This window comes from Hemitrygon akajei, chromosome 5, assembly GCF_048418815.1.
Source record: "Hemitrygon akajei chromosome 5, sHemAka1.3, whole genome shotgun sequence".
NCBI lineage: Eukaryota > Metazoa > Chordata > Chondrichthyes > Myliobatiformes > Dasyatidae > Hemitrygon > Hemitrygon akajei.
In genome coordinates, this window is record NC_133128.1 from 66,615,459 (window position 1) to 66,641,345 (window position 25,887).

General features: G+C 40.3%; 1 protein-coding gene across 9 annotated transcripts in view; it reads right to left on the minus strand.

The window, feature by feature from the left end:
- The window catches only part of dmd (dystrophin), a 1,932,045-nt gene that overhangs the window by 893,165 nt on the left and 1,012,993 nt on the right, over window positions 1-25,887 (minus strand). For all 9 annotated transcript variants that reach the window (XM_073045659.1, XM_073045653.1, XM_073045656.1 and 6 more), the window contains one exon: window positions 7,869-8,041. In XM_073045659.1, the coding sequence (XP_072901760.1) occupies window positions 7,869-8,041 (173 nt within the window). The remainder of the gene's footprint in view (window positions 1-7,868; window positions 8,042-25,887) is intronic.

A 25,887-nucleotide genomic window follows, 5' to 3' on the forward strand; every position in this document is an offset into this window, starting at 1 on the left:
CAACAGGGAAGTACTTAAAGGAGATTTTATACAAGCAAATACAAGATTAGTGGCTGTACAAAACTTACACATAAGTAGCTTGGAGTGACGAAGAAATATGGGTGGAAAAAATAGTTCAATACTTGCATTTAATTTCAGAAAATGTATACGAGGAGTGATTGATAAGTTCATGGCCTAAGGTAGAAGGAGTCAATTTTAGAAAACCTAGCACATTTATTTTTCCTACATTTATACACTTAGTCCAGCGGTCGTGGAGCATATGGATCCTTTCTTTGTAGAAGTCGGTGTCTTGGACCTCCAGAGGTGGTCCACAGTAGGGGTGATTGATAAGTTTGTGGCCTAAGGTAGAATGAATGAGATATTCACTTCAAACTTACTGCATTTTCACTCAAAGAGTTGAACTGCACATGCATGTAACGAGAGCTGTATAAATCATCTCCTTCTACCTCAGGCGACCAACTTATCAATCGCCCCTGCTGTGGACCACCTCTACAAAGAAGGGATCTGTGTGCTCCACGACCACTGGGCTAAGTGTGTACACGTAGGAGGGGACTATGTTGAAAAATAAATGTGCTATGTTTTCTAAAATTGACTCCTTCTACCTTAGGCCATGAACTTATCAATCACACCTCTTACAATATACAAACTGAAATTCTTGCTCTTCACAGATATCCACTAAAACAGAATGGTACCTCAAAGAATGAGTGACAGAAAAACATTAGAACCACCAAGATCCCCCCTCCCACACACAAGCAGCAGCAGAGCATCAACCCTCCCCTTCCCACTTCCTACTGCAAAAACCATCAGCCCCCACCACCCACCAAGCAAGCAATAGCAAAGCCAAAAGAGACCATGATCTGCAGTACAACTAAAACTAACCATCCACCCAACAATTTGACATGCCACAGGCTCTGTCTCTCTACCCCCCCCCCCCCCAATAAAGGGCAGAGAGGTGTCGCACAGCAAGAGGGGAGGTGGACAAAACAAAATTAAAAACAACTCGCTGATTGCGGTGTTAAAGTCTGCCGTGTCGCTTATTTTCCAATTTCTCCAACTTGAGAATTGTCAACAAACTCTCCACCCCCCTTATTGAGAAAAAGAGAGGGATTGAGAGAGAGAGAGAGAGAGTGATTCACCAAGTACAGAAACCATTCCTGAATTCCTGAAATCCAACATAATAAAATAGAATTAAAATTGGTTGGTCATCCTGAAAGGCAGAGAGGCCTTGGTCATAGACAGTTATTCTTTGAATTGATTTTGAATGACCAGTTTTTTTTTGTTAGGACAGTTCAGCCATTTGAATGACTTCTTCAGTTGTTCCATATTAGAGAGGTTGGTTTCTGTTTGTAAGATAGACAACATTGAATTGATACACAGTTTAAATCTTAATTTCACTATGAGAAAATATGCACATCGCAGCAGGTCCCCGTCAGTCAGAGATTCAAAAAACGTAAACCTATCCTCAATAAATGCCACAATTGATTTGCAGTGTCATTGCAGGGTTGTGATTCATTCTGAGTAAATTCTCCAAAACAGTAATGGAAAAATGACAGAATAAGACATGATTAAATTTTGAGATTCTGTGCACCTAGAATAAATAGTTATTAAAAGGATGATATTGTTCAAATATCCAAATACAAATGTCTATGTCAGGATGTGGTTCAATGACTATGGCTCAGTGTTTAACACCATATTTCCTACAGTCCTGCTCAAAAAGCTACAGAACTTGGGGCTCTGTACCTCCTTCTGCAATTGGATCCTCATCTTCCTAACCAGAAGACCACAGTCTGTGTGGATTGGTAATAATATCTCCACCTTGCTGACAATCAACACTGGCGCACCTCAGCTTAGCCCACTGCTCTACTGTCTCCATACCCATGATTGTGTGGCTAGGCATAGTTCAAATGCCATCTATAAACTTACTGATGATACAACTTTTGTTGGCAGAATCTCAGACATCGACAAGAGGGCATACAGGAGCAAGATATACCAGCTAGTTGTGTGATGTTACCTTACATTCAACATCAGTAAGTCCAAAGAGCAGATTATGGACTTCAGAAAGGGTAAGATGGGGGAATATGAACCAGTCTTCATAGAGGGATCAGAAGTGGAGAGAGTGAGCAATTTCAAGTTCCTAGGTGTCAATATATCAATGCAGCTATAAAGAAGGCAAGATAACGGCTATATTTCATAAGGAGTTTGAGGAGATTTTGTTTGCCGCCTAAAATACTCGAAACTACAGATGTCCCATGGAGAGCATTCTGACTGGCTGCATCATCGTCTAGTTGGGGTGGGGGGTGGGTGCTACTGCACAGGATTGAAGTAAACTGCACAGAGTGGTAAAATTAGTCAGCTGCATCAAGGGTACTAGCTACTGTAGTATCAAAGACATTTTTAATGACTGGTTCCTCAGAAAGGCAGCGTCCATCATTATGGACCTGCACCACCAAGGACATGCCTACTTCTCAGTGTTACTGTCAGGAAGGAGCTACAGAAGCCTGAAGGTGCACACTGAGTGTTTCAGGAATAGCTTCTTCCCCTCTGCCAGCCAGTTTCTAAATGGACATTTAGCCCATGAAAACTATCTCACTTCCTTGTTTCTCTTTTTGCACTACTGTTCTTAATTTAACTATTACAGCTTTTATTTGATATTTATCATGTACTGCATCATACTGCCACAAAGTTAACAAATTTCACTACATATGCTGGTGATATTAAGCCTGTTTCTGATTCAGAAGATCCTAACATTTATGATCGGAAAAACATAAAGCTTGCAGGGTTCATCAGATCCTTTTTTACAAGCCATTTGTAGTTTATGTTCTGCAAAAGTCAGAAAGTATGCAGTATAATTCAGATAGTACCGTGGGATCACAGTGACACTGAAGCCAGGCTGTGTAATTCAGGCTTGGATTTGTTTTCTGTTTCAACACAAATAAAATGAAGATAAAATACATCAATGACCTGTATAGAAACTCAGCCTTTATTTTATCCCCAAAAAGACTCTCCAATGACAATAAGTATCCACCATGCAAAATTCATTCATTTTGTTTTAAGAGTGCTACACAGGGGCTTCAAAAGTGGAAAATTTACAACCGCATCAGTCCATAAAATACCCCAAAAACAAGTTTAAGTTTCAAGAATGAATAACAAATTTAATTAAACTCAAATTATCTCCAGTTATTTTAATACAATCAGAGGCACAACACTCCAAAAAAGATGGAAAATTTGGTACAGCTATGAGGGTAGCGAAACAAGCTGGCTCTGATTCAGAATCTGAAAGTTACCAATGAAAGGAAAAAGTTGTCTAAGCCCTAAACTCATCTGACAACAACAATTCTGTGTTGCTCAGGTGCAAGGTGGTCATGAATACAGTCCACATTCTCATCAACTTTCCCCAGAATCTACCAATCACTTACACGCGCCAGGCAATTTACAATGATTAATTAACCTATCAACCTGCACATCTCTGGGATGTGGTAGAAACTGGAGCACCTGGAAGAAATCCATGCGTTCACCAGGAGCATGTGCAAACTTGCCACAGACAACACCCAATGTCAGATTGAACCTGAGACACTGGAATTGTGAGGAATTTCTGTCTCCTGCACACACAGTAATTTCATTATATGCAATATCTAGAAACAAAGAGACTTTGCCATATTTTTGAATTAGAACAAGAACCCCAGAGGTTCAAACATTTTTTCCATCAAATTATTTAATCCACATTTTCAAAAAACTCATCTACTTCAATGAACTCACCTGAATCTGCTCTCACCTATTTTGAATCCATCCCTGAATAAATTGGTTTCTGGTTTGGCAAGTCACAAATTATGCATGTTCAGAATCTCACTTTGTATATCAAAAATAAGGTCCGCATAACAGAATCGTTGCCATCATTTCTTTGGTCGTTCTTTGGTACATGAGAAGTCCATGATTGGATTTTACTTTGGAAAGGTCTATAGCTCAACATCTGCAGATGCTGGAAATCCAGAGCAACACACAGTAGCAACTCAGGAGGCCACTCAACATCAATGGAAAAGCATAAACAGACCTGATGAAGGGCCTTGTCCCAAAATGTCACTGTTTACTCTTTTCAATAGATGATGCCTGGCCTGCTGAGTTCCTCCAGCATTTTGTGTGTGTCAGCTTTAGACACTTTACAGTTTAGTTTTGAGTGACTCTGAATACCTACTCTGAAGTCTGCAAGGAAGATGAAAGGAAAACATGGTCTACAAGCTTTCAAATATACAGATGAGGATGTATCTAGCTAGGAACAGCACCTCCTCTTTCTTTCTATGTTACTGCAGTGCTGAGTGCTTACGCAGCCAGGGAACATTCCAGCCATACTAAGAAAATTGCTTAATGCTGAAAGACAGCTGCTAAATCATCACACTTGCACATCCTCACTGAAATAGGACATCAAAATTCCAAAGGAGAAACAAAGCAGTAGATGAGAATGGGCACCTCCTGCACACTCAAAGCGATGGAGCCAACTGTCTGTTGATGTACAGGAGGTTCTTCACAAGAAAAAAAGATAGTCATCACCACTCATACAACTGCATGAAAGGAAATGTGGAGACTACAGCTGAGGAGTCAATATGAGCATCAGTGCAGCTGAATAGCCGCCTGTGGGGCTAGAGATGAAATGTTCATTGGAATGGCCCAAATAAGCTTGTGAAGTTAAAGCGGGGATATGTAACTAGATCTGAGACCTGTAGACTCAATGAGGAATTGACATATATTGAATGTGACCACTATTTAAGGACAACACCTGCCTGCTGTAAGATCAACTGCCATACAATGCATCGTGTTTGCCACTGAAAATAATTACTTCTGTAAGGACACACAAGTGTTATTCCAGAGGAGTGACTGACGAATAGTTGATGAATGCATGATTCTCATTGTCTCCTTGCTGAAAAAGCATTCTACAATACCAATCATGAAGTTCCAGATGCTACAGTAATGAGTCAGGACTTACTCCCAAAATTTGTTTCTCAGGCTCAAATACCCACAGAAAAATCGTAAAATTACCTTAACATTTGGACATTAACATTTTCATGAAGGAAGCTCTACTCTCCCAACTGTTATTGATGAAAAAGCTGAATACTCAGAGAGTGCAGTCCTTTCTTATTCCTTCAGGAATGAAGAGTTGTGTCACATTAATGAAGAATTAATTGAATAAATTTCTCAGGATCCTCCCATGAATGAGCAAAAATAAAAATCCTTGAATATGTTCTGCGAGCAGGCAGCTGGAGTGTTTAGAGAATAAACTCATGGTGTGTTGGCTGAATTTCACTCTATCATGTTTTTCATTTTGAGACCCAAGTTCACTATTGTCAATAATCTTTCTGATCAGTGAGAATTTTGTCTTTTCTAAGGCGAAAAGCAATAGATTGGAAAATAGCTAATCTCACAATTACATAACTCTTCTTTCCAGAACAAATGAGTTTCTATTAGAATATGAAAGCCCACAGACCTTCATTCATTGAGAAACAGTGGCACTTACTTGAAAAGAAACATCAGTTATTTTAGCATGTTCTAAAATGTCAAAGGAGGCAGTATCATTAATGAATGATAACAGCTTTAAATATTTTATGATATTACATTATTCTGCTTGAGTGTAATTGTTTATATGACATATGAAATTGTGATGAGCTGGCAGCAGTACAATTGTAATTTCCTCAGATCAAGGTAACATTGCTATCTGTGAAAGCAAGTACAAGCAATGTAACTACATCTTCTGATATATCAATTACATTGCAATCTCCATTCAAATTATCTAAAAGTTCCTTCCAGTTCTACATTAGCTTGAAGAAAATGGAGGTTGTTCGACAATTCCTGCTTCACAAACAAAAAAAAAGCCTCGGTATACCACATGAAACAATGATCATGTCATCATTACAGCGGATGAGACGATGTTTTCTCTGTTGTATGGTTCCTCGGATAGGTCGCTAGTACCTCCCAAAAGCTAACAAGACAATGAGTGTCAGCAGCTGTTTGTTCAGTCATGCTAAACACCATTTGCCTTACTCACCTCATAACTTCACAAACACTTTACACCAGAAGTCACTGTTTAACAAACAAAAGTCAGAACTCCAATTTTTTTTTGCCAGTCATGGAGGAAATCAATATCTTACTCATGGATTAATCCACTAACTTATCAGTCTCTCAAAACATTTCCACACACCTATCCAAGAGTTTTAGAAATGTTGTCATTGTCCCTGCCTCCACCACTCCCACTGGAAGTTTGTCTCGCCGCTTACATGAAGAAGTTGCCCTTCAAGTCTCTTCTAAATCTTCTTCCTCCCAGTTTAAACCTCTCTCTGCTAATTTGTGATTCCCTTCTCCTGGTAACTAAAAGACTATGTAAAGTCGTCTAATCTCTGCTTTCTCATGATTTTATCCACTTCAAAAAGGTCAAATTCTAGTCTTATTGCTGATAGTATATGTTATGTTCATAGTAAGTCAACTGTAAGAGGTAAAGAGAAGGCACTCCTTAAATGTCTACAGTTGCTCTATTTTCAGGATCAAGGGTTACTTGCATCCACTTTAATTTTGTGAGTTCTGAAGTGGCTAAGATGCTGAGGTGATGCACCTACTTCCATCACTCGTCTTGTGTACTTCTAATGCGTGCCCTTGAGATTGCTATATATCATACAGCTAACTCTCTGCCTGTGTATTACAGTTGAACAATGACTCGCAAATGAAGTGAAACTGTGCAACCTGTCTACATGGTTCAAATTTGAAGTTGGCCATGTCTCAACCACATGCTGCCAGTGCAAGCTTTGTACATTGCATGTAATAAGATAAATCCTTACGGAAACACTTCATAAAAATTTCACTGTACCAAAATGTTCCTTTGGCATCAATCCAATGCATCTTTTTTGACAGTCAAATAATATTAGTGTTTCTGAAATAATTAGTAGTTGCTGTAATTCTAACATCTTGGCTTTCAATGGAATTCATATGCCATTTCTTATATTTTTTTTGTTTCTGGTCCAAAGGTAAGGATAATTAATTAATTTCCTGCTTTCATCTGTATTGTGATGAGATCCAGCTTTTATCTGAAAGTAATCTTAACAGTCTTATTGGGTTTCTTTGAACCCAGGAGTTAGTGGTTTGCTGCTGTTAAATTGTAAGACATAAATCATTTTTTGTTTTAGTAAAACACCAATGTATTGAAGGCATGAGGTTCCCCAGCTGTCTCCAGTACAATTGTGGTCAAAGGAATCAAGTAAAATTCCCTGGTGTGCTATTTCAGTGCAGTCATTAACCCTCCACCAAAATTGTGCTCAAAGTAATTTCACATGAGTATCTCAGCCAGTCCACTCATAGAAGTAATTAAGCTTCATTAGCCCAGAGATTACACTGTGGGATACTGATGTGAGAATGCTTAAACAGTCATCTAAATTTCCTTTCTCACCTACTAAAATAGCACAGATAAAGATTTCAGGAAAATACATTAAGCGTCTGTAAATCACAATGTAATTAAAAGCGGTACTACCTCTATGACCATTTACTCCTTCCTCTCGTTTATTTATTTATACAGCATGGAATAGCCCCTTTGAGCCATACACCCAGCAATCCCCCAATTTGATGACAGCTTAACCACGAGACAATTTACAATGACCAATCAATGTACCAACCAGTACGTTTTGGACTGTGGGAGTACCGGAGGAAACCCCCGCGGTCACGGGGAGAAAGTTCAAAGTGCTTACAGGCAGCAGTGGGAACCGAACCTGTGTCACTGGTACAAAAAGCATTGTGTTAACCACACGCTAACCTGCCACCCCAAAAGAGAATGCTCTAGTATCAAAGATGGAAAACTTCTTTAAAGATTGAACTAAAGTCTTTTTGAAGTGGCTAATTACCTTTGACGTTCAGTGTACATCTTGTTCACATCTTCCCACTTATCATCAAGCTCAGCTACTGCATCCTGAATACGGTTAACATCTGGGTAGGCAACACTCCGGAGAACAGCAGGTTTCTGGCTGTGGACAGATGCCACTTGGCTTGAGAGCTTTTCCAATTGCCTTTTCACATCCTGAGTTTGGAAAAGAAATTAACAGGGTCAAAGGGTCAGTTTGACTGGAATGGATGAAAAAAGTTGCTCTGTTGATAATAATATTCAGCAAAGATACACAAAATATCCATATAATATTTGAAAAAGAAAAAGTTCAACCATTGCAATGCTTTTCGGAAGCAGTACCATTGCTAGGCTGTAAATAGATCAAGATAATCAATGGAGAAAACACTGCCAATGCACTTCCACTGGCATCAGTTGAAGGACTACATTCCTAAATGTCATGAGTAATAAGAAACAAAACACCAAGATTGTCATGATCTGGAACAAAATGTGTTTTTCCATGGACTCAATTTATCTCCACCTCGGATTCACTTCTGTAAACAAACCATGAAACAAAATCAATGTATACCTTTTTGTTGCAGAAACTGCCAATAAACCTTTGGTGATAATATTATTTTGAAAAATGTGCATACTTAAAAAAAGAGTGGGATTATTGGGGTCACGCAGATATTGCAACATATTGATTGTCTTGCAATTTGCTGGTGATTTGAGTACTTAATTTTTTAATTAAAATTGGTAAAAACACAGAGAAAACATCACACATTGTGCAATCTTGGTATTTAAGATTACAAAAGTAAACAAAAAAAGGGAAAAGCAGCTATGTGATGTTTTATAAGGTCATGTAAAGATGGAACAGGAGTGGACATTTCATACTCCAAGCCTGCTCTACTCTTGAATAAGCTCACATTCCTCAAATCCATTTTTTTCCTTGCTGGTTGGAAATCTATCTCAAATTGAGATATATACAAGAACCCTGCTCCCACAGCCTTTTCTGGCAAGATATTCCATAGATACACAACTCCACGTGAAAATCCTCATCTCAACTACACAGAGACACAGCTGGTAGAGCTGCAGACTCATAGCGATGGAGACACAGGTTCAATGCTGACCATGGATGCTGTTTGTTGGGAGTTCACATATTCCCTCTGAGAAACATTCTCTTGTACTGAGATGAACAATTAATTTCATCCTGAAGTAGATTTCATCTCCCTCCAGTATTAACGGACAAATCTCAATTTTGAAATCTTTTTGGCTTCAGTTTCATTAGGTTGCACTGATTTAACATGAAAACTGGTAATTTTAGTAGAAGTATGGCAACATTAATCATATAGTGACAATATGCTTACCATATGCTCAACATCAGCAAAATTGAAGAGTTCAGGAAGGGGTAGGAGGACAAACATGCAGCAGTCTACATTGGAATTGGTGTTGGAGTCAGCAGCTTTCACTTCCTGGCTATTAATATAACAGTTGACTGAACTGGGCCCAGCATGTACAAGCAACTATAAGGAAAGCGTACCAGTATCATTACTTTCTTTAAGTGATTAAGGAGATTCAGCTTGTGTCCAAGCACTTTTACAAATTCTGGTGATGTACAATAAGTCAGGGTACTTTAAGAAGTACCCTGCCATTGCATTTTGCAGTTCAAACGTGCATGAATGTAAGAAGCTGCAAAGTGCAGTAGACTCTGTCCAATACAACATGGGAACATCTGTCCCTACTAACAGTAGTATTTACAGCAATTTGCTTCAGGAAGGCAACACCTGTTCGATCCTCATCATCCACAACACACCATCTTCTTGCAGTTACCACTGGGCAGGAGGTACAAAATCCAGAAGTCCTACACCATCAGGTTCAAGACAGCTACTTCCCTTCAACCATTTGGTATGTGAACCAACCAATAAAACCCTAATCAAAGACTACTTTGACCACTTAAAATGAACGTCATTTTTTTCTGCTCTAATTGTGCTCTTTTCTGTAAAAATTGTTTATATTTCTCTTGTGAATGCTGCTTATATGACATCATGTGTCTATGATGCCACTGCAAATATTTTTTTCAGTGTACCTGTGCATACATGTGACTATGCAGATGACAATACACTCAACTTTGATTAAATTTATGGTATTAAATTTCTGTGGATATTTTGCTTGAAAGTTTCTGACAGACAAAAGGTGTTTATTATCACTATGGCCCACAGGTTCGCCAATAAATAGTGGAAGATTGAGACAAGTTCAGTGCTTTCATTTTTATTCAAGAGATAAACACTGGCCCAGCTGAAGAATGAAGGCTGAAGTTTACTAAATGGAATGGCAGAAATGAATGAACAAATGGTCCACTCCAATCTTATTTCTCCTGTTCTTAATCATTATCAGAAACATAGTGGAGCATCATGAACCTGTACGGTTTGCATCACAGCACCAACTCAGTTTCAATCTATCATTCTGAAGCCAACTCAAACCCTTTCATGGACGGAAGGGTGTTTTTTGGTAAGCTCAGCTTTCTCACACAGCAGCTGGTATTTCTGGAGATCGAAGAGTTATTTTTGGGTAAATTAAACTTCCAACTAATATTTTTGCTCAGCTTCTTGTCACAAATGTGAGCCAGTCTTCAGTTCTTAATGTAAATGGCAAGCAATAACTTATTTGAAGTTAAAAGTATGGCTTTGCAAACAAACAGCACTGTCTATAGAGCATAGACCGCTGGCCCACAGCACAGAACTGGGTGCAGTGTAAAACAATGGGGTTATGTTTATTGGCCTGTTTCAAACCAGACAACACTGACTAAGTTATTTGGTTTAAAGAAGCTTCCAGACCAGGTTGGTACTATCACCTAGCACATCAAATAGCTGATCTATTAATTATTGGAAGGTTTGTGTGCTCAGAGAGTCAGCTTCATAGCATTAATTTTGGGTATCTGTGAACTCTCTCCTCAGCTTTTAGACCTGCTGTGTGAAATGGCATCCGAAAAAGTATCACTTGTGTGGCAAAAATAGACAGTATAAATGTTAGAGTTCAGTCAGGATTGTTAGAATGGTCAAAGAACAGGAAAGAGAATGACAGAAAGACAGGGTGACTAGAATCCAATTCTCTGCCTTTGATTTCTGTGATGGATGATTTATTTGTCTACAAATCGTTGGTAGTCATTTTTAGCATAAAGAAATTGTACCCGTGTTTTGGAATTCCTTTATGTTTTAGAAATTGTTTGTAATTTGGAAATCTTTTATAAGATAGAAAAACTTTGTGAGTTTTAAATGGTCTTTTAAGAATTTTGTCTGAGTTTAAATTTGCATCACCAAAAATAAATGAACTTTGTTTAATCTACTTTGTTAGATGTAAGTATCTCCTACTTGGTACAGAGGGAGAACGCACCACTGAAGTAGTGGATACTGGCAGCAAAACTTGCCGTGTAGGATAAAGAGGGAAGCAGTCTAGCCTTTGAAGATTTGGTGGCTACAGTATAACCTCCCTTTAGTGAAGGTACCCATCGCTATCCATATCGGAAAAGGCTTAAGATTGTTATTTGAGTTCAGAACTTTGCGGTCAACAAACCCAATACAGTACCATTGCAGTAATATTCATATAAATGAGTGTGTGATTGTCAATGTGAACTTGACTGGCAGATTCCATGCTCAATCTTTTTATGACTCAATAAGCATATCAACAAGTGTCGAGAATGAGTGTATTTTCTGTTTATGGTTTTCCATTACCATCTCAGAATCAGATTTAATATTATTGGCATACATCATGAAATTCATTATTTTGCAGCAGCAGGTCATTGCAATAAATAATAATTGTTAAAAACTATAAATTACAATAGGAAATATATTTTAAAAATTAATCAAATCAAATCAAGTGTAATTATCATTCAAACCATACATGGGTACAGCAGAATGAGACAGCGTTCTTCTGGGACAAAGTTGCAAAAACATATACATGCATTCAAAATAGAAAGGCAGAGAGAGAGAGAAAAAAAGAATATAGTCATGCAAGAAAACATATTTTTAATCCATCACCCTGAGTGAGAAGTCTCGCAAATTGATGGTTTCTGGCAGTCCAGCTTGTAATTCCACCATTCCCACACTGGAGGGCAACACCAACAGGAGAGGCCACCCCCAACTGAGTACAGATGCCATGCTACACTGCCTCCTGTGTCCCTCACCTGGACTGCAGCAGCAGGCAAGCCTGCGGCTTGAGGCCTGTCCTTGCTACCGCAAAAGTTGGCATTGCTGCCTCGCCTCCTGTCTCGCCGCCAAACAACGGAAACAGGCCTGTGGCACTCAATATCCAATAGCATTTTGAGATTGCAAAAGAAACATCCAGAACAGTCACTTACAGTTTCACTGCACACCACCTTTTTGCACCAACTCCAGATGTCTTGCATGGTTCTGGATCATTGGTCTCGAATGCCACAGATCTGGTCCTCAGCAGACTGCAACATTCCTGATTCATCCATAGCTTTTAGTTTGGGTAGGTTTGGTATGTTCTCGAAGGCACTCACTTGTCTACATAAGTCTTGAAAAAGTTGGTGACAACTGTGGCATATTTGTTCAAATTTGAATATGAATCCCTGAATATTGTCCAGTCCACCGACTCAGACCAGTCTTGCAATCAATCCCCTGCCTCCCTTGAGCATAATTTCTTGGTCTTCAAAATTGGTGCTGCAGTCTTTAGTTCCTGCCTATAGGCCAGGAGTAGAAGCACAGTCAGGTGATTGGACTTTCCACAGTGTGGACAGAGGATGGCACTGTAAGCATTCTTGATGGTGGTATAACAGTGGTCAAGTGAAGGGTGGAGCTTAGGAGAGACAATGGCGCCTAACGGTGACTCCTTCACTTGCATCTTTGGAAACAGCTCTATTTCTATGTTTAATATCTCTATTTTTCCCTTTCAGGGTTCTTTTGAAGACCCTGATCTGGAGTTACATGCTGACTACTGTTCTTTGCAGGAATGGGACTTGCTCTTGGGGTCTCACGACTGGCTGTTATTCGATATATCAAGGACGCGGCCTAGAAGATTAGTTCACTTTCGGAGTTTCGGGATTTCGTGGCTCTGGAGGTGGGTGGACTTGAGGTCGGTGCTTCTGCAGAAAATCAGTGTGTCATGGGAGAAGGAAGATCTCTGGCTGTGTTCTAACATTTAACTGTCATTCATTCTTTGGGGCATTCCTCTGTTTTCGTGGATGGTTGCAAAGAAAAATAGAATTTCAGGATGTATACCGTATACATTTCTCTGACACTAAATGTACCTTTGAAACCTTTGAAGTGTTTTGGCTCCTCAGGTTTGACAGATAACATGCCGGTGGTTCATGTTCAGAGACTTTGTCAAGCTGCCCTGTTTGAAATCCCTTACAATGATAAGGAAAGCATCAGACTGCACTGTTTTGTAACTGCTGATTATGGTGCTCCGCTCCTCCAGAGTCTGTCTGATGTTAGTCTGAGGTGAAATGTACAGCACTACCAGGATGATGGAGGAAAACTGCCTCGACAGATAAAATGGATGTGCTAGATGGTCCAGTTCCAGCGAGTAGGACGGAGATAGAAACGCTACATTTGCGCATCATGATGAGTTAATAATAAAGCATGCTCTATCTCCTCGACCTTTAATAGACTGAGGCCATCCTATATTTGTAGAGAATGGTGAAGCCATCAGGCTGCAGTGTTGCATCCAAAATAATAGGTGTGAGCCATTTTTCAGAAAAGCAAAATACATAGCAGTTCCTAATGTCCCTCTGGTACTGCAATCTTGACCCGAGCTCTTCAATCTTCCCAATGATCAAAGTTTCTGAATAGCTTGAAAAGACATTTGAATGACTTACTACTTACTCAGGCAGAGTACAATGAAAGACCTTACTTCTGCAAAATTCCTGCTCTCTCCTCAACCTCACTGTAAATATAAATCATATTTAACATGCAATGCCACAACAAAAACAGTGGTCTAAATATTAATTGTAACTAACGAACACACTAATATATAGACTTAAAATAACTGAGCCAATATTAATAACCTAATATAAAGAAGGCTTGCGCACTACTGATACTTTTTTGGAATGTGGCAGGGAACATGAAAACCCAGTGAAAGCCCACACACTCCATGAGGAGGATGTACAGAGACATCTTGCAGAACAGCACCGGAACTGAACTCCAAACTCTGGAACACCCTGATTTATCATAGCTTTGCGTTAACCACTATGCTACCATGAAGGATTATTGGTGTGATCTGTACTCAGGTCTCCAGATTCTTTGCTCAGCTGTTGGATTACTGGCTACTAATTTAGCAACTTTACTACCTTTGTACCCCGATGCCTAAACTAAACTGAAATTGTCCAGACGTTGTGAACTCGATAATGTGCTGAGACATACTGACCTCAAAAAACAAATCAGTTTATTTTAATATTCTGCCATTTCCTCTTTAACCCTTGTTTGCAAATGATAAAAGAATACTAAGTCAAAGTAAATTCATCATCAAAGTACCTATCCAGGCACTTACAAGAAAGTAAAGAAATACAACAGAATTTATGAAAAACTATGCATAAAGATTGACAAACAACCAATGTGCAAAACAAGACAAATTGAGCAAATACTATATAAATAATGCTGAGAAACCATAATGAGCTATAAAAATATGGAAATGAATTCCGCAGCTTTGCAGTTCTCTGAGAAAACAACCTTCTTTTTCGTTCCTCATCTAAATACAAGAGATTTAAACCCTGCATTAACATCTCCTCATTCTCTACTGCTGAAGAATATGGTAACACCGCATCTCCTTGCATCATTTGAAAATTCTGAATATGTCTTTAATTTAAAATAAATTAAACGCATTTCTTTATCATTTCCCTGTATCTGTTTCACCCTGGCATCTACAGAAAGGGAGCAAGTTGGAATTAACCAGTTCCCTCAAGCTACACATCACTGTACCAAAGCTACAGTGCGCACAGGAGCGTCTTGGTGCCAATATTACAACATGGCATTACTTTAAGGTTTTGCAGGATTGAAAATTCTTGAATTTGAAATGAGTTTTTTTATTTCCTTTTAGTGGAGCCAGGAGCCTGACCCATGAAAAGCATCAGAAGCTGTAGCACTAAACTGGGCACTGCCACTAAGAAGGCTCATTAAAATTACAGTGAGGTAGAAGAAAATCAACTGTTTCATGGATTTCAGCTCTAAAGATAACATTAAGAAGAATTGTAAATCTGTTGATAACAAATTAATTTCAGTGTAATTACATAAACATCAAACACTTAAAATATTGCATGATCAGAGGAAATATGCATGCCTACAGATTGCAATTTAGATGACTGGGAAGCTCTGACACTGCAGGTCATGCACATTTGTTTTTGAAGCTTCACTACAGTAATGGACATTAATAAATTCAGCAACACAATTATTCTCTTTCTTCCAGCATGGGATCTTTCTTCATCAGCAAGAAAGCAGTTCAATTAATTTGAACAGTAAGGGGAAACACTAATCTGTGCAGCACGCTGGGTTGGATTTTTAATGAGAGTACCAGTAAGATTAAATCTCAGACAAGACGGATTAAATATGCTTTACATTTCCCACACCCACAGGTTCCTTCTCAGACATTGCTGATGATTTCAACAATGGAAGTATTCCCAGAATTTCTGAATGATTACTGAGTGAATATCCCTCTTTCTTTGGGCTTTGCCATATTTTCAGGAATTGAGAAGGCATTTGCATTGTTTATTTTAACCACAATTTAGATCAAAGAAATATTTATTAGTTTAATTACAGTCCTCGCACAGTCCTCAGTATATGGATCATGGAGAGAACCACACATTCTCTCTTTCATTCAAGCTGGAATGGCTCAGGTCCGGTTCCCCCATCATGCGACATGCTGGCCAACTGCAGGGAGCAACCACAATACCTCAGAAAACAAGGTGACATCTCAATTTCATTGGACATACCCTGTCACCACCCCCCCCCCCACTGGAAATCTCAGTGTGAAGGGGAGCCTCATTTACCTTGCTCCTTGCACATACAATGTGCAATATAACCACAATATTGTGTACTTTGGGGGTATGGCTAGATCTCTGAAAAGAAAAGTCCAATAATTCAGTTACACCCAGAATTTTCAGGTCTCCTAAGAAAAATAGCAGCAGTTCAGCTGGTGAAAACAAGCAGGTCAATCTCAAACTATTTCTCATGGTCAACATGAGCCGGTCAACACAAAAGGGCTATTTTAAAACAACATTTAAAAATGCATTGCATAGATAACCAGATGCAATATCACAACTTCTCACCCTTTGTGAGAACCAGTTCGATAATGGGTTATAGTCAAAATAAATATTTTTCTCTACTAAAACTGATTACCTGATTCAAAGATTAAAGAACAAACAAGAGAAAGTTAGCAGATGCTGGAAATCCAAGTAACACACAAAATTCTGGAGGAACTCAGCAGGCCAGGCAGCAACTATGGAAAAAGTACAGTCCTGCTTACGGGTCTCGACCCAAAATGCTGACTGTACTTTTTTCCATAGATGCTGCCTGGCCTGCTGAGTTCCTCCAGCATTTTGTGTGTGTCAGAGGTTCAAAGGTTCATTTATTATCAAAGCATGTATCCACATACAACTCCGAAGTTTGTATTTCTCCAGATAGACAAAAAACAAAGAAATAACATGAAAGTCATTCACAGAGTAGTCTTTCTGTTCATCAGTTTCCTTTGTATCCTATCATTTGTATACAGTATGCCCTGGCCCTATTCAGTTCCCAAAATGATTCACCTTGCACTTAGCAGGATTAAAGTCCATAGGCAGAAATTCACCCAACTTTCCAACTGATCTATATCCTGCTTTAGCCTTAATGTTTGTTTATTTAATTACTTTGTACATATTTCATGTAATTTAAATTGAAGTTAACTTCAATGTTTGCAGTAAGTTTTTGTTTAATTATTAATGTTTTTCAGCGCATGTCGGCAATAGGATTTCAGGATGATTGAGAGATGGCTTTCAGGTTCTTCCACCTGATGTCTGGTCGTTGCTCGTTCACAGAAACTGCAGGATTGAGGCGTCATCAATATTAGGAGCAATGCCACTCTAAAGTGAAATGCAGTAGACATGTATTCCCTGACTCGTGAGTATTACCTTTGTTTAATTTCTGGGGGCACAAAACGGAACAGTGGTGACAAGGGAGTTTTAAAATGAACCTGATATGACTATCTACCTGTAGAAATGTAGGATGCTCTTTCTTCAGAAGGTGAGAGGGAGAGAGAGAGAGAGAGAGAGAGAGAGAGAGAGACGTTCAAATTTTTAAAAAAGAACTTGCTGCACATTTTTTTTCTTCGAAAGGAGAGAGATGTTCAAGTTTTTTTAAAAAGACTGCAAATGAATGAGGTTCACAGGCTTATGATCAGTGAGTACCAGGTGATGATGATGATAATAATAATAATAATAATAAATAAAAAGCAGAAATGTCTGGCTACATCGGAAATATAGATGTGTTTGATTGCATAAGAGATAACTGGGTGATGAACGCTGAATGAATTGAGCAGTATTTTAAAGCAAATGGAATAGCCAATCAGCAATGTCCGTCAGTTTTGCTGAGTGCAATTGATGGAAAAGCATAGTTTACTTAGAAGTTCAACTGCTCCAACCAAACCAGCTGAAATCAGCTTTGCTGATATTGTGAACATAATGCAGAACTGAAACCATTGTTGATTGCAGAACAGTTTAGGTTTCATAAGTGGAACCAAAAGGAAGTGGAGTCCATTTCAGCTTACATGGCTGAACCGAACAAATTGTCTGAGCATTGTCAGTTCAGCAATGGGCACTGAGAAATCAGTTAGTTTGTGGAATCTTACAAGATAGCTTTCAAAAACAGCTCCCAACTGAAGCACAGCTCACATTTAAAAGAACAGTTGAAATCATTGTATCAATGGAAACAGCAGCCAGAGATGCAAATGAAATGCAGTCAGGAATGAAAGTGAGCATAACCAAAATTGCAACGCCAAAACAGGAACCTGCCTGACCAAACAAATTGCGTTACAGTTGTGGCAGGGACTCACAGAGCAGACAAAAATAGATTGACTGCACAGGGAAGAGAAAAAAGATAAAAAGTCAAGTTGCAGTTTCAGAAAGAGCACTAATCTGCATGCTGTTGAAGAAAAATCAGTTTATGATGAGAGTGACACAGGACTGGTGGCTACTCCAGTGAAAAAAGTAACACGAGACAAGCAGTATGGCTTACACCAGAAAGGAACAGCAAATTAATTAAAACTGAATTGGACACTGGCTTGGCTGTTTCAAGCATCACAAAAAAATCAATTTGAATGGCATTTCAAAGATACTGAACTGAAGCCTGCAGATACCAAACTGAGAACTTACACTGGAGAAATGTCATTCATAACTGTGGGAATAACATTCATAACAATGAAATGCAACAACCAACGAAGCACATGAGGCTTGCATGTGGTAAAAACAAGAGGGCTAGCATTGTTGGGCTGCAATTGGTTGCGACAACTACAACTCGATTGGAGATCTGCCCACCATTTGCGTGCCACATCCCATGAAATGATGTAGGCCTCCGTTAGTCTCGATAGACCATGGATTCGCATCTTGGAAAGTTTCCAGGGTGCAAGCCTGGGAAAGGGTTTTTTTTAATGGAAGACCAGCAGTTGCCCAAGCTGCAAGTCTTTCCTCTCCACGCCACGAACGTTGTCCAAGGGAAGGGCATTGGGACCCATACAGCTTGGCACCAATGTCATCACAGAGCAATGTGTGCTTGCTCAAGGACATACACGCAACCTCAGCCAAGGCTCGAACTAGCAACCTTCAGATAACTAGACGAACACCTTAACCACTTGGCTATGCGCCATGAAATACAGTTAACTGAAAGCAAATTAAGAAAGCTACTGGATGATGCCAAAGCAGTGTTCAAGAATGGCATTGGAAAACCAAAAACATATCCAAGTGTTAAAGAAAAATGCTACACTCAAGTTTTAAAAAGCCTACCTGGTTCCTTATAATATAAGTGATAAAGTAGCCAGTGAGCTGGATTGCATGGAGCTAGATTCCAAGGCTGAGTGGAGCCCATGCCAACACCAATGGTCCTAGTAGCCTAAATGAATGTGTCTGTCAGGATCTATGGCAATTTTAAGGTCACCATCAACCCAGTACTGAAAGTAGATTAATACCCTCTGCCCAGAATAGTGGATTCCTTGGCAACCCTTTCCAGAGGAAAACAGTTCAGCAAAGTGGATTTAGCTGATGCCTACCTACAGATGGAGGTGGAAATAGAATCCAAAGTGTTTCTCACCAAGAACACCCACAAAAGGCTTTATCATTATAATGGGCTTATTTTTGGAGTAGCATCTACACCTGTACTCTGGCAGAAAGCTATGGACCAGGTGCTGGAAGACTGTCCAGGCAATCAGTGTTACCTGAATGGCATCATTGTTATCAGTGAAGATGACAAGAAACATCTTCAAAATCTTCAAAACAGTGTTAAAAAAATTAGTTAATTATGGGCTCAGTGTGCGACACAAGTGTGTATTCTTTAAATCAAACATCCCTCTCTGTGCTCACACTGTTGACACACAAGCACTACACACCAGCTAAGAAAATTCAAGCAGTGGTGGATACCCCAAGACCAAAGGGCATGTCACAAATGTGGTTCATTTCAATAGGTTTCAAAGGCACATTTAATGTTAGAGAAATGTGTACAATACACATCCTGAAATTCTTTTTCTTCGCAAACATGCACAAAGACAGAGGAGAGCCCCAAAGAATGAATGACAGTTAAATATTAGAACCCCAAAGCCCCCCCAACTCCCCCGCCCATGCATAAGCAGCAGCATAGTGATGACCCCCCTTCCCCCACCAGTAAAAAAAACATCGGCACCCCCCACGAGCTCTCAAGCTTGCAGCAAAGTAACCCACAAAGTTTAGTCTACACATAGTTAGAATATTATGTACCCCAAAATATAGTTACAATCATATTACAAAATAAACAGAAGTATTTACCTTAAATACACACAACATGCACACATTTACACATCTCCATCGCTAAAGAAATACAATATTCCACCATTTATGGTGGGAAAAGCACCATAAAGCCAATCTGAGTGCTTCAGCTCAGTTTATGACCCAGCCAACACCAAGTTAATGCCAGGAACAACAACATGTAACGACAGAACGCTCAGCACAATTGTACACTTACAGTCAGGTACAAATAAAAAATAAAATTAAACTAAACTTTGGTAGCTGACACTGAATGTATGCAGAAATGCAGAGGGAAAAAAGTGAGTTAATTATGAGGATATACCGGGGAAGTCACTGAAGTACGCACACTCACTGCAAAGGCAGAATGACAAGGCAATGTTTGTGTGTGACTAAATGAAGGTGCATTGAGTACTCTCCGTCATAGCAACTAATCGTGGAAATGCTGATGGTCTCTAATACAAATCCAAAGTCTCCCTATTACAGCAGGGATGATCCAAAGGGAAACCAGAAAGGACCCCACACTATCTCAGGTTTATATGGCAACCCAAAATGGCTGGAACGAGCAACAGAAATTCCAGTTCCCCCATTTTTACCAGCACCGGGATGAACTTGCTCTTGATGGGGGTGCCTTATGTGCCGACTGAGTTGTTTTACCATCCTAGCTGAGAGCTAAAATGTTGGAGGAGCTACATGCCCATCATCTAGATGTGGTCAAAATTAAAGCATTGGCTCATCGCTTTGTCTGGTTTAGATTAACAGATCAAACAGTTTGCCATGCACTGTTTGAGATGCTAACACATCCAGAAGATGCGAAGAGCAGTGCTTCTCATTCCTGGGAATGGCCTGCATTGCATTCGCAGATGACTCATGTGGATTTTGCCTGACCATTCATGGGCACAATTCTTTTGGTGGTAGTGGATGTTGCTACAAAGTGGCCAGAAGTGTTCCCAATAGCCTCCACTATAGCCTCCCTCATTGCTGATGTGTTGAGAAGCCTCTTCGCAAGGACTGGTGTTCCAGAACAATGGACTACAGTTTGTTGCAGAACAGTTTTAGTTGTTACGAATGTGATGCAACTCTGAGGGGCCGAAGGGTACAGAGTCGCCCCCTCCTTTCTGAGAATCGCAAGATCGCTATTAATTCGGGACTGGGACCCAGGAAATGAGAGAGAGACGTCCAGAATACACAGGGTTTGGAATGTGTCCTGGCCTCAGCGAAACGGAACCACTGATAACTGCTATTGTCTCTTGGAGACGGAATTGTGTATTGAGTACTGTACTATTCATTGAAACCCCTCAGGGGACAACCAGAGTGGGCTGGTTGAGGGATTGCATCATCCCAACCTGATTGACATCTGAGACCCCGTGTGTAAGGATAAAAGAGGGTCTGGGGAACAACCCCTTTAGACGCACCAGGAGAAACGCTAGAGATCCCGTGACAGCGTTTAATAGCGACAGCTGGTGGGGGGCTCCTGTGCGTCCTCCCTTGCCAGGGTGGTGGGCTCATCATGGAAGAACGGTTTAGCTAAAGGAGAGGCCACAATTGAACGGCCACGACAAAGAGACACCTGACGGATTGAAATCATAAAAGGAAAATCGGCAAGTTTTTCTCCCAAATCTCTCTCTCTCTCCAACCATTGCAACCCAGCGGTCCCCAAAGGCTGCAGCCTGCATGAACTGAGTGAACTTTATATTTCCATCGGACAATACATTATCCCCTAGACAACGATAGAGCTTATTTCTTATTGATTATTATTATACCCGCACTTTTAGATTTAGTATTGACGACGTATAAAAATAGTATCATCAGACTTCAACGGACCTGTCTATCTTTGCTGGTAAGTGACCCAGTTACGGGATTCGTAACACAGTCAAGCCTGAAAATTAATGGAACAAGACATACCACATCTGCACCGTACTATCCAGCTACAAATCACTTGGCAAAAAATTTTGTCCAGTGTGTAAGGAACACACTGCACGGTCACTAAATTAGAAGCTCACAGATTTCCTGCTTGCATATCGCAATGCAGCACATTCCACAATCAGTAACTCACCAGCGATGCTGTGCCTGAGTCATCCACTGTGTTCACACTTGGATCTCATCAAACCCAACCTCTGTCATGGTTCCAGTTGGCTGTTCCCCTTTAACACTTCTTTCTCCCTGATCATGCCCCAATTTCAGTCAATTGCTGCTAGTTACCCAATAATCATACACCTGGCTTTCATCAGAGACTGGGAAATAAATACGAGAATGACTCTATCACAGGTTGCCAGTTTGTTGGTCAATTCTTGTGTGATACTTCGTTCCCTGTTCTGTTTAGAACCGTTAGTTCTAAGTTCCGCTCTAGTTTCTAGAGAGTCCCTGTGAATCCTATCTTCTTGTCAAGATCCCTCTGGTTTCCTGCTCTATGTTCAGGTCTACGCCAGCCTCCCCAACTGAGTCGACGTGCCAGTGTCCTGCACTTGGGTTCTCCTCCGTTGCCCCCGTGTAACAACCTCAGGAGTATGCAGGGCAAACAACGGAAACCAATTGGGGGGGCTTCTCAAGTAAGGAAGTTTGATGTTTTACTTCTGGACAAGCAGTCCTGGAAAGGGACTACAGAGGACATTAAAAGTGGGTACTTGGAAAGATTAAGGACAGAACTGGACCATTCTCCTACACAGTGGAAATTGTGTCTGATGTCATCTGTAGACAATATATTGATCAGTTGAGGAGACCAGAATCAATTGTTGGAGAAGAAAGGTGTCCAGAGCAGTCAGAACCAGTTCCTGCAGTCCCAGAGTCAACTCCTATAACCACCATGTAGGAATTGCCAGGGACCATTGATTGTTTCACAGCCAAAAGTCTCACCTGCCAAGAAGAGTGACCATAGTACCCCCACTGCCACTCCCATCTCCACTTCTCAGGAGACATTATTCCATAAAAGTAAGAAGTCCTCCCTAGCAATTAAGTCTTTAGGCCTGAATGGGATAATAAAAAATTCTCTATGCCGTGAATGCCTATATTAATAGTTGTATTACATACTATATTGTGTATGTAGTTTACATGCATTCTATATTGAGTTGGAGTTTATAGCTAAGCAGGAAGGAGTGTTGGGCATGTGATCTTTCAGTAATATTTGAGTAATATTGTAAATATATATTGTTTATTTAAGCATTCCTCATTTGTTTACACAATTCTTTAAGTGTTATATGTAAAAGTAAGTGAATGGCATACGTCATAAGTGAGTACATTACTGAAATAAAACACAGTAGACACGTTTGCTCATGCTCCCGGGTTTTTCTTTGGATTAATTTCTGGAGTTACAAAACATAACAAATGCCACTATGTTTTATAGCCTGTCTGTGTTTTGTCCCTGCTGTCCTTCCTTACCTATCATATTATCTTTTTTGCTCATATTTCTTCCACCTATGGCCCTGCTTCCCTCCCCACCCCACTGTTGCTCTAGTTCAAAACCTTCCGAGTAGCATGAGAAAACCTCCTGGCAGGATATTAGTTCCCCTCCATTTCAAATGCAGGCTGTCTTATTATACAGGTCCCGCTTTCCCTGCAAGAGAGCCTTAATGATCCACAAATCCGAAGCCCTCCTTCCTGTACCAGCTCCTTCACAATGTATTGAATTGGACTATGTATCCATTTCTCACATCACTTGCACACAGCATAGGTAGTAACCTTGTGATTATAACCCTGAAAATCCTGCTTTTTAACTTTCGATATAGTTCCCTAAAATCACTTTGGAGAACTTCATCCCTGCTCCCACAAATGTCATTGCTACTAATATGAACCACAGTTTCTGGCTTCTGACCCTTCCTTCTTGAAATGTCCTTTACCCACTGCAAGACATCGTTGACCCTGCACCAGAGAGGCAACCCTGTATGGAGTCTTGACCTTGGCAACAGAAATGCCTATCTGTGTCTCCTGCTATCGAGTGTCTGGCTTCTCCTTTCCCTTCCTTGCCACTGACCCTGACACTGCTGGCCTCTGGAAGGTCATCTCCCCCAACAGTATCTAAATGGTTATATACCTTATGAGTTAGTTTTCATGACCACCTCACTAAAACTCTCATCTTCGATATCCTCAGTATCCTAGATGATCATGACTACCCCTTCTGTTCCCTGACCCAGTCTAATAGGAGATGCAGCTGAGTACATTTCTCACAGATGTAGTCATCAGGGAGACTACAAGGTTCCCTGAACTCCCACATCTTGCGGGAGGAGCATTCCATTACTTCATCAGCTTTGTGCATTCCTCTTGGCAATACTTCCAAAGTGCATTTGCATGCCTGAGTAGATTCAAGCAACATTTAACTGGTGACAGGAAGGCTGACTGCTCATTGAGGGGTCTGTGGAAGGATTTGGAAGGCAATCTGAGCAACTGAGGTCATATCATGGATCTTCTGCATTTGTATCATCTGCAGAAACTTTCATAAATAATAACTAGATTACATCATCCACATTTTGTATTGATAGTACTTTATACCCTTGCTGAAAGGACAAAGAGAACATGCAGGTGTCACGTGCTTCATCGTTGTCTCTAACAACCAGTGTCTGCCCCATTCACTGACCGAAGGTAGCTTGCCTGCTTCTGCTGTGCAACAGTACAACACAGGGCAGTCCTTGCCAGTCTTTCCAGCAAATGTGAAAAATTCATGGTTCTGCAAGAGGATGAAATTGTTTTTTAAAAAAAGGATCCCCTCTCTTATGGTTCAATCGCATGATTAGGTTGTTCTGGATGCCTGCCTGTTGAATGTGGGTTTGTGGATTCTATACCGGCTCTGTATGGGATTGTGGGATTTTTGTCTTGTCACCAGTAGGTGAGGTGAAGTGAAAGTGGTGGTGAAAGTGTTAGTTTACACTTACATGAACCTGCTTGAAGAACTCACATGTCAGGAAGACTCCTTTGATATGTGGAGGTCATATTTGCACCAGTAGTCATAATTAGCAACAAAATCTTGGTTTGAATGCCCTGACTCTGGGTGGATAGTGAGACCTAGTTGAGGGTTAAGTTAGTTAAAAGTCTGTCCCGAGCCTTATTGGCTCATCAGGCCAGTGCTTATGCCGGTTTCCGTGGCGTGAAGCGACTGAGAGAATGAGACTCCCTCCCCCACCCACCCCAAATAATATGACTACCATTAAAAATTATCCTGTGGTGCACATTTTTCAGCTGCAGTACACTTTCAATACGTACTTCGGAGCATCGGCAAGCCAGGACTGAAAGCAAGTGGAATGGCAGCATCTTGAGCATTGTAATCTTGAGGGGGATTGCAATCAATATTTCAGTGACCCGGTGTCCTTCCATTTGGAGGACATTTATTACCTCAAGTAATGTGTTGCAGGAGATGTTGTCAAATTCTGCAAGGATCTTTCAGCCATGCAGTACCCAGCAGAACTGCTGTTGACTGGGTTCTGTTACATCAGAACTGCACTTAGTCAAGTTGAAGGCTGCAGTATCACATACCCCACCAGGTCTAGTTGCATGCCAGCTGATGATCAATTACATGCAAACCCTACTGCTGAGATAAAGTGTGAGTAAACTGTAACTCGAATGCCCAAAATGGTGGTGCTATGAGTGAAATAGTGGTATCTTCATTTTTGTACTCTTCCAATATTGCCCAGTAGTTCAAGAGTGTCAGCAAGAAGAAAATCACAAGATCGAGTGCTCTCAGCAGGAAATTAAACTAGTAGGTGCGGGAGAGGTCAGAAGGAAAGGGGGGAGGATTTACTTTGCACATTTCTTCCACCAGCTCCCACCCTAATGGTGATCATGGACTCTGCAATGGTTGTTTTAACACTGACCACCATCAATTCCTTGATGGCATCTACCTCTGTCCCTCGGTGCTGTTGCCTCTGGTTGTATATGACCTCGTTCTGCAAATGATTGACAATGTCTTTAGCTGACACACCTAACGAGGTTGAATAATAACCATATATGCAGATTAGGGGTGTGATTCATATACACAATTTAAGAAGTAAGTGCACTGTACGATATCCGTCTATTAGCTGCAAATACTGTTGAAAGATGAGAATATGGTTCAAAGAATAGTATCTGTATCCTTCCATGTAAATAGCAG